A 17,888-nucleotide genomic window follows, 5' to 3' on the forward strand; every position below is an offset into this window, starting at 1 on the left:
CCATGATTCCGACAGTTTATTATTTTATTAATATTACAAGGCCCCTGATTGGCTGTGGCCCAGGGGCTTGAGCCCCCCGAAGCCCCCCCCCCCCCTTAAAGCGCCGGTGCATGTCCGCCATCGTCTGTGTGAGACTCGCGTGCGCGACAACTGTCCTTCCCGTGATTCATTTCCAGAACGCATTTCCCCTTCTCCGTTTTAGCCTTTTTTTATTTTTTATTTATTTATTTTTTTTACTCAGTAACGGTTGTATGTAAAATGTACCGAAGTACACTACTTAAAAGAAAACATACTTAAGTAAAAGTACACTCTTTAAAAATTACTTGAAAAAGTATAAGTGCACAAAAAAGCTACTCAAGTACAGTAACGCGAGTAATGTAATTCGTTACTTTCCACCTCTGGTAATCTCCTTGTTGATAAGAGAGGTCAGAGGAAAATGGTTCGAGCTGGAAGGATACAGCAACTCATAGCAACTCTTTACAACCGTGGTGAACAGAAAAGCATCTCAGCATACACAAAACATTGCAGTGGATGGGCTACAACAGCAGAAGACCACATCAGGCTCTGCTCCTGTCAGCCAAGAACAGGACTCTGATCCTATCATGGACACAGGCTCACCCATCTGGCACCAACAATCATACCATGGTTTTCTTCATTCTGATGTTTGACGTGAATGTTAAATGAAGCTCTTGACCTGTATCTGCGTGATTGTATGCACTGTGCTGCTGCCACATGGTTAGCTGATTAAGTAAGTGCATGAATGTACAGGTGTTCCTATTTAAGTGGATGATGTGTGTGTATATCCAAACATCATGTTTGCCCAACATTTGAAAATTTGTTGTTTCACCATATATTCAAACATGGTAAAACAGCTGATGTGAACATGAAGTGAACTCATTTGAATCACTCTGCTGTATTAGAACTGGAGTTAAATTGGTTTAGTGTGTTAAGATACAGATATAAAATGCATGTGACTGAAAAGCGTGAATGAAATTTTCTCATAAATCTGCTCTAGAACACAGAAACAGGTAGCAGTAAAGATCCTGAAGAATGGAGACAACGATGCTGCAGTAAGAGATGAAATGCTTCGTGAGGCTCAAGTCATGCAGCAGCTGGACAATCCATACATAGTGCGTATGATTGGCATCTGCGAGGCCGAGAACCTCATGCTGGTCATGGAGCTGGCTGAACTCGGCCCTCTGAACAAGTATCTGCAAAAGAACAGGTTATTAATCTTTCATACCACAAAGCCTTATTTAGTGCACATTTAACAAAACGACTTCAGTGTCATGTGGACCTTTTTTTAATGTAGTTTGACAGTATGCTTGTTATAAGTTATTCAGTCATACAGTAGTTTACATACAGTGACATGAATGCCATCTTGGATATGAATGTCATGGCAATATTTGGGCTTTCAGTAATTTCTTTGAACTGTTCTTTTTCTGTGGCAGAATGATTGTACATCTTTAATTAAAAAAAACACTAGAATTTGGTGCACAAGTCTTAATTTTCTTTGGGTTTTCTGAAATCAACACAGGGTCAAAATTATACATACAGGGTCAAAAATGTACATACATTCACTTAGATTATTAATTCAGATGTGCTGAAACTTCCAAAATGTCTTTTATCTTGCCAAGGCCGAGGTCTCTTAACTTCCTGTTAGTGATCATGATTGACTACAGCTGGTAGCTTCTCTGTGCCTTCATTAAAAAGGTTTGTTGACAGCACTCATTGGATTGACCAACACACAATAAAATGGGAAAGTCCAAGGAGCTCAGTGCAGATCTGAGAAAGAGAATCGCAGATATGCACAACTCTGGAATGTCTCTTGGAGCCATTTCTAAACAACTGCAAATTCCAAGATCAGTTCAAACAACTGTATGCAAGTTATTGTGAGGTGTAGTCACTTTGCCAAGTCACTTTGCTTCAAGAAAACCCAAACTGTCACCCTCAGCTGAAAGGAAATTGGTTTGGATGGTCAGGAACAACCTGGGAACCACCATGGCACAGCCCTGCCATGAACTGGAAACTGATAGATCACTGTCTACAGTTCAGATCACCATGAACTAAGAAGCTGCTATCCAAGAAATAACCCCCTGATCCAAAATTGACACCTTCAAGCTTAACTAAAGTTTGAAGCTGACCACACGGACAAAGAAAAAGCCTTCTGGAGGAAAGCTGTATGGTCAGATGAGACAAAGATTGAGTTGTTTGGCCACAATGACCACCATGTACAGAGGGACACTGTACCCAGCTGGTAGTGGTGGTAGCAGCATCATGCTCTAGGGCCATTTTGTTGCTAGTGGAACTGGTTCATTGCACAAAGTGGATGGAATAATGAAGAAGGAGGACTATCTCAGAATTCTTCAGCATAAACCATCAGAAACTTGAACACGACTTGGGCGTTACAACAAGACAATGAACCCAAACATGCATCAGAGCTGGTTGTGGAGGATAAAGCAGGCTAACATTCAGCTTAAAACAAGTCCTGACTTCAACCCTACTGAAAATATATGGACCATGCTTATAAGTCGAGTCCATGCCAAGAAAAAACCCCATACATTTAATTGAACTCTACCAATTCTACCATGAAGAGTCATGAAATATTCAACCAGAATTCTGCCAGAAGCTTGTACATGGTAAACAAAAATGTTTGGTCAAGGTGAATCTTGCGAAGAGACATTTTACCCAAATATTAGGTGTGCTGTATGTATATTTTTGACCCTGTATATATAATTTTGACCCTGTGTTGATTTCAGAAAACCCAAAGAAAATTAAAACTTGTGCACCAAATTCTAGTGTTTTTTTTTTAATTAAAGATGTATGCTGTGCAATCATTCTGCTACAGAAAAAGAACAGTTCAAAGAAATTATTGAAAGCCCAAATATTGCCATGACATTCATATCCAAGATGACATTCATGTCACTGTATGCAAACTTCTGACCACAACTGTAAATGCCATGTAATGGTAAATCTATTCGATTGGATGTTTAAGCTTGGACACATTTCACGTCTCATCTGACTGTATTAATCGTTTCTTAACTAAAGATAACTCTCAAATCAGGGATGAAATGTCTTGAAGATTAAAATACAACCCCAGTCTACAAAACTTATCAAGATACACAAATAAAAAGTTTCCACACCCTAAGTTTCGGAGTGAAACAAATTATAAATATACCCTGATTTTACACTTGACCTACAAAACTGAATTCCATATTCAATTAAAAGTGTTTCCCTTTTGAACACAGATTACAACACAGCCTAAATATTACAGAATCTGAGCCTACTTCGGTAATGTTTGTTCTCAAAATTTGCTTTTCCTTTTGGCATTTCTTGAACTACTTTATTTGTATGTGCCTTGATAAGATGTCTAGTAACTTAAACAGTGTTTGTTAATTTTTATTTAAGGAAAAGTTCAAATAGGCTCAATATTTCGGGTTTTTTTCAATTCCTCTCGCATAGTGAAAGGATATTTATTTTCTTCTAGTAGCTTCTGATATTATTAGCATGAAAATCAAATTATTTAGAAACAAGGACATAACCAAAGTGTGGAAAACTGGATAAATGAAAAACAGATTCAAAATAATAATAATAATAATAATAATAAACCCTAAAGCATTAGACCTACAATAGAATATAATATTTAAATAATATTGGCTGGCGTTGAACAGTTTATCAGATATATTCCATTCAGCTAGCATGATATTAAACAAGTTGAAGACGAGTTCAGTATCATGCTAGCTGAATGGAATATATCTGATATACCATGAAAAAAGCCAGCCAATATTATTATTATTATTATACATACACATTCCTTTTGGGTGTTCAACACGTCTTTCTCTTTCAAAATTCACTCAAAATCTTCCATATTTAATGATGCAAACCTAGCGGCCATGTTTGTTTACAAATTGTCACAATCGCTCGCTAGCGCGGACGTTTCACATCTCCGACGTGTGACATCATGTTGTCTTAACAACCATACAATATCATAAACCATATTCAACGCTCATTCTCCATCGGGTAGAGTGGCATAATACATGTAGGAAAAGCGATATGCTAACAATATTGCATGCTATCAAACCAAATGAATGAAACCCACTAGAAAGGAATAGAACACGTTTTTATTCCATGGAAAAAGTGTCCTGTATGTATAATAATCAACAATATTCATATATTTAGTTGTCTTGTTTTTCTCAAATTGAATGCATAAATGAGGAAATGGCAGTAACAGACAATGTGACGTCTGCACCTTGTTTTTCACACAGACTTGCCATTAAAAACGTCACTGAGCTTGTGCATCAAGTCTCTATGGGCATGAAGTACCTGGAGGAGTACAACTTCGTTCACAGAGACCTGGCAGCCCGCAATGTGCTCTTAGTCACACAGCACTATGCAAAAATCAGCGACTTTGGCCTGTCCAAATCCCTCACCAGTGAGAAGGATTATTATGAGGTATGCTTCACCTCCAGAAAACTTTTCTTAGAGTTGGAGTGAAGACGAACTATGTGCAATCTCACCCCAGGTGACAGAAGAGGCTTTAAATTTTAGTGTATTTATTCACCAAACATTTAATAAAAGTGATGTCAAAGAATACAAATCAAACATATAGCTGAGCTATGCGGGGGGAGATGATGAAATATGTTTGGTATAAAATTTCTGTGTGTGACCTGTACAACTCATGCATGGAAATTTTGGAAGTGGTCTTCAAAATTTATTGTTTAATTACTTAGGACACAATCTACTGCCAGCCAATCTTGTTGTATTAATAATGTTAACATGCAGAAGAAAAAAAAATCTCTATGATAGTTCAACTGAAGATTATTAAAAGAAAATGCTCGAAATAAGGGGAAATTATACCTTACATTTAAAAAAAACCACATCTCCCCCAGCAGTAATAATGATAAACTTTATTTGTAGAACGGTTTTTATACATGATAGCTGAAAATGCTGTGAATATTAAATGATTAAAAAGTTATGTAATAATAATAGTACTGTAATAAGTTATATAAAATGTTATTACATAAATTTTGGGTAATAATCTCCAATAGTTCAACAGCTGTTACCTCATTATACTTACGCTAAAAGTGTAGCTAGCTAGATCAGTAGCTTTTAAACACAAAGAGAAAAAATGCATGGGATGCTGTGTGCAACATAAATAAAAACAGAATGCAATGTTTTGCAAATCCTTTTCAACTTATATTCAATTGAATACAATACAAAGACAAGATATGTAATGTTCACACTGATTAACTTTATTGTTTATTCTGAATTTAATGCCTGTAACATGTTCCAAAAAGTTGCAACAAGGGCATGTTTACCACCGTGTTACATCACCTTTTCTTTTAATAACACACTGTAAGCATTTGGGAACTGAGGACACAAATTGTTGAAGTTTTGAATGTGAAATTCTTTCCCATTCTTGCTTTATATATGACTTCAGTTGCTCAACACTCTGGGGTTTCTGTTGTTGTATTTTGCACTTTATAACTTGCCACACATTTTCAATGAGAGGGAGGCAGGCCAGTTTAGCACCTATACTCTTTTACTACAAATTCACACTGCTGTAATGTGCAGAATGTGGCTTGGCAGTGTCTTGCTTGAAAAAGTAGGAACATCCCTGAAAAAGACATTGTCTGGATGGCAGCATACGTTGTTCCAAAACCTGCATGTACCTTTGAGGATTAATAGTGCCTTCACATATGTTCAAGTTACCCATGCCATAGGCACTAACACCGCCCTGCATCACAATTTCGAACCATGTGCTGGAAATTGTTCATGAGTTTGTCTACCTCGGCTCTACCATCTCTGACACCCTCTGTCTCGATTCAGAGCTGAGCAAGCCCATCGGTAAGGCAGCTACCACCATGTCAAGGCTAGCGAAGAGAGTCTGGTTAAACAAGAAACTTACGAAGCACATCAAGGTCAAAGTCTATAGTGCATGCGTCCTGAGCACCCTCCTGTATGGTAGTGAGTCCTGGACTCTACGTAGCCAGCAGGAACGAATATTGGATGCCTTCCATATGCGTTGCCTCAGACGAATACTAAACATTACTTAGCAGGACAAGATACTGAACAACAATGTCTTAAAAAGAGCTAAAATCCCAAGCATGTTTGCGTCGCTGAAGAAGAGGCGCCTGTACTGGCTGGGCGATGTTGTGAGGATGGACGAGGGGCGAATCCCCAAAGATCTGCTGTATGGAGAGGTCGTCCAGGGAAAACGACCTTTAGGCAGACCCCTCTTGTGTTTTAAAGACACCTGTAAGAGAGACTTCAAGGCCATGGGGGTTGACATCGACTCATGGGAAACTCTGGCCTCTGAGAGATCTACCTGGAAGCGCACTCTACAGCAAGGCATTTCCAAGTTTGAAGAGGGGTGGGTTTTGCTTAATGAGACAAAAAGGCAGAAAAGAAAGGCCAGGAGTCAAATGTTAGAAGCCTCCACGTACATCTGCCAGCAGTGCGGAAAGGATTGCCATTCCTGCATTGGCCTCTGCAGCCACTCCAAATGCTGTAAGACTCCTACTGCGTGAAACCCATAGTCTTTCGAGACCGACGGGTGCCTACTACTAGGCACTAATGCACCCCCATATCATCACAGATGCTGACTTTTGAACTTTGTATTGGTAACAATCTGGATGGTCCTTTTCCTCTTTAGCCTAGAGAACACAACCGCCATCTCATCTCATCTCATTATCTCTAGCCGCTTTATCCTTCTACAGGGTCGCAGGCAAGCTGGAGCCTATCCCAGCTGACTACGGGTGAAAGGCGGGGTACACCCTGGACAAGTCGCCAGGTCATCACAGGGCTGACACATAGACACAGACAACCATTCACACTCACATTCACACCTACGGTCAATTTAGAGTCACCAGTTAACCTAACCTGCATGTCTTTGGACTGTGGGGGAAACCGGAGCACCCGGAGGAAACCCACACGGACACGGGGAGAACATGCAAACTCCACACAGAAAGGCCCTCGCCGGCCATGGGGCTCGAACCCGGACCTTCTTGCTGTGAGGCAACAGCGCTAACCACTACACCACCGTGCCGCCCCACAACAGCCATGATTTCCAAAAACAATCCGAAATGTGGAGTCGTCAGACCACAGCACACGTTTCCACTTTGCGTCAGTTCATCTCAGATAACCTTGTGCTCAGAGAATTCGGTGGTGTTTCTGGATGTTGTTGATATATGGTTTTCGCTTGCCATTTGTAGCTGAAGGGATGAACTGGGTTTACTGACAACAGTTTTCCAAAGTGTTCCTAAGCCCATGTAGTAATATCCTTTATACAGTCATGTCGGCATTTAATTCAGTGCCGACTGAGGGATCGAAGATCACAGGAATTCAATGTTGGTTTTCGGCCGTGAATGTTTTTTGAGTATTCCACATCTTTCCCTGTCTTTGTTGCCCTGCCCCAACTTTTTTTTTGGAATATGTTGCAGGCATAAAATTCATAATGAGTGTATATTTAAAAAAAAAAAGTTTATCAGTTTGAACATTAAACATATTTGTATTGTATTTAACTGAATATAAGTCAAAACACATTTTAAATCATTGCATTCTGAAAGTCATTTTGAAATTTGGGTTGTATTTAAATTGCTTTGTGATTTATAACATGAAATTGGATTGGTAATTTTTAATATGGTCTAGTGTTTAAGAAGCAGCGAATCCAGGTATTAACTCTTCCTGTTTATTCCCTCTTGTTTAGTCTAAAGGTCATGGTAAGTGGCCTGTGAAGTGGTATGCACCTGAATGCATGAACTACTTCAAGTTTTCCTGTAAGAGTGACGTGTGGAGCTTCGGGGTGCTGATGTGGGAGGCCTTTTCATATGGACAGAAGCCATACAAGGTATGTGACAGTCTGTATTAGCCTACATGGTATCAATTTCTTGATCAATGTCATCCTCACAAGCAGAGTTTCAATCATTTAAACATTAGCCATCCAAATGAGAGCAAGGTAGAGCATGGCAAGGCCAATAGGTTTGGGTTTGAGATCAAAAGATGAATATGAGGTGATATACCAGAGCTTCAACTTCCATTTCCTGATATGTACATCTAGAAGTGTTAAACAACTTGTGTTTAATACAAGTTGTATGTTACACACAAATTGTTTATGATTTAAACATGTCTAGTGGGTATAATAATAATAATAATAAGAAGAAGAAGAAGAAGAAGAAGAAGTCCACGTGTTATTGTTGAAAATATTTTTTTCTTGATGAAGGATTTGTTTTTCACTGAATAAATTTATTTAAATTAAAAGTTGGATTTTTCTCATTTTTTTCAGTGTGAGATGAAGCGACTTCACTGAAAGATGGATTTTTTTCTAACACTTTTTACTAACCTTTACAAGGGGTGCCAATAATAGTGGAGGGCACTGTAGTATCCGCCCTCAATGAAGTTTACGTGGTTAACTCATTTTTCACCAAAATGTCACACAGAACTATATAATACTGAGCCATGAGATGTAGTGTAGTGTCTGTGATAGACTCTCCCAAGTCCGACTATAACCTGGAAGGTGAATGACATGCTGTTGTATGTTTGTACACTACAGGGGATGAAGGGAAATGAGGTCATCCAGATGATTGAGAACGGTGACAGAATGGCTGCTCCAGCCAGCTGCCCATCCGAGATGTACACCCTCATGTTGAAATGCTGGACATACAAGTGAGAGACTTCATTATTATTCTTATGTCCAGCATTGCATTAATCAAAATTAACCGAAACCTACATACACTCTTGAGTAAGATCTATTCCTGAAAGTATGATAATGGCTTGATAAATATATATGAGTGTATATCATTTTGATAAGACTTTCTTTGCACACTGATAGAAGAAATAACTCACAGGACATGAAGAAAGAGAGCCAAGTTCTCAGTATGTAGTTTAAACCAGGATTCTCAAAGTAAAATCCTCAGAACCCCTCAGCACAGATTTATTGTATGAACATAATCCAAATTATACAAACTGTAATTCAAATACCATTTGGTCACATGGGTACAATAATATTTTGGATATTTATTATTATCATATACTTTTTTTTTTATTCCTGAACTTTCCACCATATAGACCAGGATCCGATTGTTCAAAACATGGTTATCTTTTAACCAATGGTTAAATCACTATTTAACATTATGTTAAACGAGGGCGGCACGGTGGTGTAGTGGTTAGCGCTGTCGCCTCACAGCAAGAAGGTCCGGGTTCGAGCCCCATGGCCGGCGAGGGCCTTTCTGTGCGGAGTTTGCATGTTCTCCCCGTGTCCGCGTGGGTTTTCTCCAGGTGCTCCGGTTTCCCCCACAGTCCAAAGACATGCAGGTTAGGTTAACTGGTGACTCTAAATTGACCGTAGGTGTGAATGTGAGTGTGAATGGTTGTCTGTGTCTATGTGTCAGCCCTGTGATGACCTGGCGACTTGTCCAGGGTGTACCCTGCCTTTCGCCCGTAGTCAGCTGGGATAGGCTCCAGCTTGCCTGCAACCCTGTAGAACAGGATAAAGCAGCTAGAGATAACGAGACGAACGAACGAGATGTTAAAGGAGAACTGAAGGCAATTTTTTATTATCAAAATTCTATCTCATTTTATTAAATATACAAATGCATTTTTGACAGCTATTTTGTCACTGCGATAGCAAGTTATGAGTGTTTGAAATATGCGATGTAATATATCAGTCCATATGTCAAAGCAATGGCCGTAAACGAGATTCGCTGAGACCTGTGCGAGACATCATAGGACGGAAGTAAAACACAGCCTAACTCAAAGTGACCAACATCTGCCAACGTTGTCAGAAGACGTGGGCGTCCTCTTTCAAATGCTGACGTAATCAAGCCGGAAGTTTTGTTTGTTTTGATAGCAATCAGGAAAGTTTGAAAAAAGTAGGCAGTTATCGTCATTTAAACTCGTTTTTGTGCAAGATTTCGTTTGGAAAACAGTTTTCAAAATGGCGGCACTGACACCTGGCTGACACTTCACATTTCGAGGTCTCGCACAAGTCTCGTGAAGATCGCGTGGATAAGTGACGCCTGCCGTGGACCAAACGAACCAAATTCAACATGGCTAAAAACCAAATAGGCTGATAAGTATAATATTTAATTGCAATTAGTTACCAATACGAGTCATGACATAAAGTTACTAAAACTGAAAACGTAATTGAATAACACGTTAATTAAGAAAAAAAGTAACTTTAAAAAATACTTCAGTTCTCCTTTAAATATAACTTACCATTAAACTGTTGTTCAAAACTCCGTTAAAGTTAACCAAGTGGTTAAAGTTAACACACTTCCCAGCCTCCGTTATCTTTTAACCAAGTGGTTATGTAAACATCAATATGGCGTTCATCTTACAGGTGAACGCTGCGCATGTTCCTGATTGTTAATGTATGCCGTCCAAAACAATTCAGACAAGGACCAAACGAGTTACTTCGATACAATGACACAGAACTTCGACATCGGTATCGATTTGGTAGAGAATCTCTCAGTTGTTTATTTGATTTGTCGCAAGAAGATTTGGAACGTCCAACGCGAAGAAGCTATGCATTGTCCGTTGAGGAGCAGGTGCTTATTGCCCTTAGATTTTATGCAAGCAGCAGTTTTTTCCAAGTTTGCCAACTTGGTAGGCGTGGCATTGTGGGATTGATTTTGACATGGTGTGACATCATAACCAACTGGTTAGGGCTAAACCAATTGGTTTGCTAATGGTATGGTTAAATTAGCTTCACGAAATGATTTTTTAACGGCTGGTTAACTAACGGCAGGTTAAAATTTTAACGGATGGTTACAGGTTAACCTGCCATTAAAATAACCATGTTTTGAACACCTGGACCCACGTAGATTCAAGTTAGCATTATTTTATAGGCCTACACTTCAGGAATATGTGATTGAAAATAACTTACATTCCCTGACTAAGATAATAATACATCTTCAGCTCATTTGCAGATGCCTTTGCATATTTCAAACTTTGAATTTTCTTCTTCTGTTGGTAGATCATTTTGCTTCATTCGAGAAATAAATGTTTTAAAAATTAGATTAAAATTCACATCGTCTGTCACATCAGTTTACAATACCACAATCACGTAATTGTTGTTTTATTTCTTCAGGGCGGAAGAGAGGCCACGCTTTGCTGTGGTGGAGCCCCGGCTGAGAGACTACTACTACGACATCGCACAGTGAGCAGTTACATGCTGGAAGACAACTCAGAATGAAGAGTCATTCCCTCGGAGCTGTATGTACATGGGTTTAAGGACTGGCCACACTGATTTATTTTACATTATTTACCTGCAAGCTTATTCAAAAAATTTTTTGGGTGTTTTTTTTTTTTTCTTGCAAGCCAAAGTTATGATCAGTGAGTGAGTGACTGTTTGTCTTGATAATTTTTCTACATTTCTACAGCCCTTACAATTAGTATTAAGCAAAGAAGCAAATTATATTTTCACATCATTACTGCGTATTTTTTATCATATAACTCTTTTGTGTACTACTGTATTGTATTTCAACAGTACCTTATTTTACCTCTACCTGCTTCATTAATAGCAAAGAAACCTTGGCAGGAACATTCAAATTATCTTTCACTGTTATTATACATTATAGTCAGTGTGCACTGGAACAAATTTTGAGCTCCCAAACAGGTCAATGCACTGAGCCAACCTTCACTGGAGGACTTCTGTTCTCTTTGTTGTCATCGTCATTCCTCAAATAATCCTTCTTCCCAACCATCTTTTATGACACCCCTGCTAGCCTGTTGTAAATGTGACATCTTTATTAGCATAAAGCTTGGGACTGTGATGTCATGACTTATCATGGTGCTTGAAAGTTTGTGAACTCTTTAGAATGTTCTATATTTGTGCATAAATATGACCTAAAACATCATCAGATTTTCACACAAGTCCTAAAAGTAGATAAAGAGAACCCAGTTAAACAAATGAGACACAAATATTATACTTGGTCATTTATTTATTGAGGAAAATGATCCAATATTACATATCTGTGAGTGGCAAAAGTATGTGAACCTTTGCTTTCAGTATCTGGTGTGACCCCCTTGTGCAGCAATAACTGCAACTAAACGTTTCCGGTAACTGTTGATCAGTCCTGCACACCGGCTTGGAGGAATTTTAGCCCATTCCTCTGTACAGAATAGCTTCAACTCTGGGATGTTGTTGTGTTTCCTCACATGAACTGCTCGCTTCAGGTCCTTCCACAACATTTTGATTGGATTAAGGTCAGGACTTTGACTTGGCCATTCCAAAACATTAGCTTTATTCTTCTTTAACCATTCTTTGGTAGAACGACTTGTGTGCTTAGGGTTGTTGTCTTGCTGCATGACCCACCTTCTCTTGAGATTCAGTTCATGGACAGATGTCCTGACAGTTTCCTTTAGAATTTGCTGGTATAATTCAGAATTCATTGTTCCATCAATGATGGCAAGCCGTCCTGGCCCAGATGCAGCAAAACAGGCCCAAACCATGATACTACCACCATGTTTCACAGATGGGATAAGGTTCTTATGCTGGAATGCAGTGTTTTCTTTTCTCCAAATATAACACTTCTCATTTAAACCAGAAAGTTCTATTTTGGTCTCATCCGTCCACAAAACATTTTTCCAATAGTCTTCTGGCTTGTCCACGTGATCTTTAGCAAACTGCAGATGAGCAGCAATGTTCTTTTTGGAGAGCAGTGGCTTTCTCCTTGCAACCCTGCCATGCACACCATTGTTGTTCAGTGTTCTCCTGATGGTGGACTCATGAACATTAACATTAGCCAATGTGAGAGAGGCCTTCAGTTGCTTAGAAGTTACCCTGAGGTCCTTTGTGACCTTGCTGACTATTACACGCCTTGCTCTTGGAGTGATCTTTGTTAGTCAACCACTCCTGGGGAGGGTAACAATGGTCTTGAATTTCCTCCATTTGTACACAATCTGTCTGACTGTGGATTGGTGGAGTCCAAACTCTTTAGAGATGGTTTTGTAACCTTTTCCAGCCTGATGAGCATCAACAACGCTTTTTCTGAGGTCCTCAGAAATCTCTTTTTCATGCCATGATACACTTCCACAGACATGTGTTGTGAAGATCAGACTTTGATAGATCCCTGTTCTTTAAATAAAAGAGGGTGCCCACTCACACCTGATTGTCATCCCATTGATTGAAAACACCTGACTCTAATTTCACCTTCAAATTAACTACTAATCCTAGAGGTTCACATACTTTTGCCACTCACAAATTGGATCATTTGGATAATATTGGATCATTTTCCTCAGTAAATAAATGACCGAGTATAATATTTTTGTCTCATTTGTTTAACTGGGTTCTTTTTATCTACTTTTAGGACTTGTGTGAAAATCTGATGATGTTTTAAGTCATATTTATGCAGAAATATAGAAAATTCTAAAGGGTTCGCAAACTTTCAAGCACCACTCTATGGGTGTCTTATTAGTGATCTGCCATTTTGCCAGGGTGATTCAGTTAATGAGTCAGAGAGGCAGCCTAGAAAGTCAACAAGTTTTCTAAAAAAAAAATAAAAATTGAGAGTTCTGAAAGCTTGAGTCATCGTAGTAGGACGCTATTATTCTGTTATGAAAAGGCAAAATCTGGGGAGAAGTTTCAGAAGTGCTGAGTTTCATGCAAGTATCTCCCTGAAATTTCCTGTACATTCTCATTTTCTTGTAACAGCATACGGTATTTTGAAGTGTTTTTATTCCTCTTATAACGCAGCAATTTGCCAACAATTAAGAATGACATCATATTTTATTGATGTGTTTATAGTTACATTTAATGTTGTCCATGAAACAAGTTGAAACTGGAGACTCATTCCAATGCTAAATAAATGCATCCTCACAGATAACTTCACAGTATCAATTTTAAATCCGGTCACGTTGAGTGTCTGCCATATCAACTTCCTATGGAGCCCTATAACAAAGACAAGGCATTTTAAATTGGGTTATTTTTTGTATGGATTAGCAAGTTGACATGTTGCTAAAATTAACCACAAGAACAAGGTCAAGATCAAATATCTTTCTAGTGAGCAGGGTATATTCTTGACGCCCATTGCTCTTAGGCTGCCTCCATATTGGACAGATTTCTTTATTATTTATTATTGATTTCTAACAAATAGCAACTTCCTCTCGAATGGAATGACAGTATTTAAAGTGCCTATGATATTGAACATATGGCATGTTGATGCAGTGGGCACCATTGTATCCTCATAGCACCAGGGTCCTGTTTCAAACTGAGCCCAAGTGACAGTCTGAGTAGAATTTCTGTGTATGTTCTTTCTTCGTACATGTGTGTTTCTTCCAGGTTCTCCAGTTTACCCCAACCTCTAAAAAAAAAACCTGCCAGTAGGTGAATTGGCTTCGATGAAACTGAGTGAGTGAGTGCTATTGAATTATATCTTGTAACAAACTACTGGCAATGACAATAATGAATCAAGAACTACACCAAATTCATATATAAGTTCTGACTCATGTTTTGCTCATATGATCATGAGCAACCTTGATACCTGGACTCACATCCAGGCAAATGTCCTATGAACACTTCGTTTCTTTACATGATTAAGAGCACACTGATAGTCATACTCCGATATCCTTTTCATTTTCACTTGTGTTGTAAGCATGAATGTTTGCATGAAAGAAGCATCCATTATTTTGTTATTACTTAATAATCTGTCAAGTTAAAATGGATGATTTTTATATTCGCTAGGACTTTTATACATTCAAAAACAGAAATCCTGAGATAAAAATCTGTCATTGATCTTGCTCTCCCAGTATCCTAATACAGTACCACTGAGAGATAAGTGGAATTTTATTAAACCTTCCTCCCTACTCCTGCTATAGGCCCATTGTGTTGTGCTGGCCAGTCTACGTTTTAATTCTCTTATTTTATTTTGGTCTATACAATTTAAGAACAGACCTGTTCTTTTTATTTTTTTTTGTATCTACTTATTCTGTGTTTTATTCTCTTTCATCTTTGTTTTTATTAGCCCATTCTCTTGTTTTGAATGTTTATTAGCTTTTATCTTGTGTTATTTTGTTAGTTTTAATTTTATTTGGTCTTATCCCTTTATAATTATTTGTTGAGTTATTAATTCTATTGAACAGTGCTTTGGCAGCCCTTGTGGTGTTTTAAATGTGCTTTATGAACAAAGGTGGCTTGATTTCTTCCAGATTTTCTTTATCCACTGGTCTTCCATGCCTTTTTTTTAATTTTTTAAATCTGTCCCAGAGTTCAAATGGATGCATATAAATGTGATGCTTTTAAGTGGTCTATGCACAAGAGATTCTGTAAAGAAGTCATAAATAAATAAACTATTTTGAACCATTGTTTGCGTCTGTCTTAAGTTCTCTACATTATTATTATTATTATTATTATTATTATTTACAATAAGAACCCACTTTCACCTAGTCATTTCATGCATCTTGGATTGTATCCTTAAATGATTTTAACCAGGTGCATGAAAACTTCCATTCAGGCTCTTTACTTTTTAAAAACCAACTTCCAACGTTGTTCATCAATCATTTTATAAATAAGACGGTTGTTGAACATTGAGCATCAGCATCGGTATTCACAAAGAATGTGCATGGTTGTTAAATGTGGCTTGGAGATGCATTCACTCGACCAGGCTATACTGTTTACACCTGATCATTTCTTTTATCAGTATCAGGATGATATCTGGATGGATATTATAAACGTAAAGAAAGTTTCATCTCATCTCATTATCTCTAGCCGCTTTATCCTGTGCTACAGGGTCGCAGGCAAGCTGGAGCCTATCCCAGCTGACTACGGGCGAAAGGCGGGGTACACCCTGGACAAGTCGCCAGGTCATCACAGGGCTGACACATAGACACAGACAACCATTCACACTCACGGTCAATTTAGAGTCACCAGTTAACCTAACCTGCATGTCTTTGGACTGTGGGGGAAACCGGAGCACCCAGAGGAAACCCACGCGGACACGGGGAAAACATGCAAACTCCGCACAGAAAGACTCTCGCCGGCCACGGGGCTCGAACCCGGACCTTCTTGCTGTGAGGCGACAGCGCTAACCACTACACCACCGTGCCGCCCATGTAAAGAAAGTGTAGAGGGCATTTACAGTTGTGGTCAGAGGTTTGCATACATGGACATGAGCTGTTTGGCCACGATGACCAGTGGTACAGAGGAGCACTACACCAACTGTTAAGCATGGTGGTGGTAGTATCACGCTCTGGGGCTGTTTTGAAACTGGTGCATTGCACAAAGTAGATGGAATAATGATTAAGAAGGACTACCTCAGAATTCTTCAGCATAACCTTAAACCATCAGAAACTTGGAAACAATTGGGTGTTCCAACAGGACAATGACCCCAAAAGCACATCAAAGCTGGTTGTGGAAAGGATAAAGCAGGCTAACATTAAGCTTAAAGTTCTGACCTCAACCCTATCAAAAATATATGTTTGAAAGTCAGATCCGTGCCAAGAAACATACAAATTTAATTGAGCTCTACTAATTTTGCCAAGAAGAATGGTCAAACATCCAACCAGAATTCTGCCAGAAGCTTGTTGTTGGCTACTAAAAGTGTCTGGTTAAGGTGAAACTTGCTAACGGGCATTTAAACAAGTATTACTTGTGCTCTATGTATAATTTTGCCCATGTGCTGGTTTCAGAAAACCCCTGAAAATTAAAGGCTGTGCAACAAATTCTGGTATTATTTCTTGTTTTGAGTACAATCATTCTGCCACAGAAAAATAACAGTCCAAAGAAATCACTGTCGATGTCAATATTGCCATGACATTTATGTCCGTGTATGTAAACTTCTGACCACAAACTGTACACTTTCATGTTTATGTAGATAATGTGCATCTGGATATACTGACACTGTACTCAACTGTATTAGCACAAGAGGTCGCTTAATTGTCCTTCAGGACACTAGGTGGCAGCACTCACCCACTACTGTAAATGAATAGCCTGTGTACAGTGTGTGGTGTGTAAATGATACAATGCCCTTGGAGAAGTTTTGACAGAAATATGATATCAGATTTTATTAACTACACATTTACTCACTACCAGAAAATTCTCTGCTATGAATACTGACATAACGGGGTGTTTTACTGTGATTCTACAATGTTTCAGCTTACAGCAAATATATGGAGGCGGCACGGTGGTGTAGTGGTTAGCACTGTCGCCTCACAGTAAGAAGGTCCGGGTTCGAGCCCCGTGGCCGGCGAGGGCCTTTTTGTGCGGAGTTTGCATGTTCTCCCCGTGTCCACGTGGGTTTCCTCCGGGTGCTCCGGTTTCCCCCACAGTCCAAAGACATGCAGGTTAGGTTAACTGGTGACTCTAAATTGACCGTGAGTGTGAATGGTTGTCTGTGTCTATGTGTCAGCCCTGTGATGACCTGGCGACTTGACCAGGGTGTACCCCGCCTTTCGCCCGTAGTCAGTTGGGATAGGCTCCAGCTTGCCTGCGACCCTGTAGAACAGGATAAAGCGGCTAGAGATGATGAGATGAGATATATAATGGAAATGAGTGTTTTATTGGGAAATATACCACTCATATTTTTCATACAAACTACATCTGGGACATGGAGAACCAAAACCGTGACATAACCCTCTATATGTCACTCATGAGGAAATCAGTGAATTGTTTTGATAGATTTGGGTACTTTTTGTGAACGTCTATATAATCATGCTTTGGCTTGAAGATATGAAGTTTATCTTCTCGTGCTGAAAAACTCATATTTTTCAAATGAAATACTGTACAGTACATCACACATATTTAACAGTTATTCCACAAAATTGAGTTGTACATGAGCTGATAGCCGATGAGGCGCGTAGCACCAAGTTGTCTATAAGCCATGTATGACGAGATTGAGTGGAATAACTGTCTATCCACATTCACTGGATTTTGAGAAACAGTGTATTTTTAT

General features: G+C 39.0%; 2 protein-coding genes across 6 annotated transcripts in view; one reads left to right on the forward strand and one right to left on the reverse strand.

Moving 5' to 3' along the window:
• The window catches only part of syk (spleen tyrosine kinase), a 50,959-nt gene extending 39,118 nt beyond the window's left edge, over positions 1 to 11,841 (forward strand). For all 4 annotated transcript variants that reach the window (XM_060908106.1, XM_060908108.1, XM_060908109.1 and 1 more), the window contains 5 exons: positions 1,016 to 1,225; positions 4,266 to 4,452; positions 7,709 to 7,849; positions 8,552 to 8,664; positions 11,090 to 11,841. In XM_060908106.1, the coding sequence (XP_060764089.1) occupies positions 1,016 to 1,225; positions 4,266 to 4,452; positions 7,709 to 7,849; positions 8,552 to 8,664; positions 11,090 to 11,162 (724 nt within the window). In that variant the 3' untranslated portion in view covers positions 11,163 to 11,841. The remainder of the gene's footprint in view (positions 1 to 1,015; positions 1,226 to 4,265; positions 4,453 to 7,708; positions 7,850 to 8,551; positions 8,665 to 11,089) is intronic.
• The window catches only part of LOC132872969 (tyrosine-protein kinase SYK-like), an 85,358-nt gene continuing 68,451 nt past the window's right edge, over positions 982 to 17,888 (reverse strand). The window contains exon 3 of one of the 2 annotated variants that reach the window (XR_009651513.1): positions 982 to 1,211. Coding sequence is in view for 1 of the 2 variants with exons in the window: in XM_060908112.1 (XP_060764095.1) it covers positions 13,882 to 13,891 (10 nt within the window). In the remaining variant the exon portion in view is untranslated. Of the gene's footprint in view, positions 1,212 to 13,752; positions 13,892 to 17,888 lie in introns of those variants that run through there. The other variant, XM_060908112.1, reaches the window with a different exon arrangement.

The sequence above is a fragment of the Neoarius graeffei genome, chromosome 25 (assembly GCF_027579695.1).
Source record: "Neoarius graeffei isolate fNeoGra1 chromosome 25, fNeoGra1.pri, whole genome shotgun sequence".
NCBI lineage: Eukaryota > Metazoa > Chordata > Actinopteri > Siluriformes > Ariidae > Neoarius > Neoarius graeffei.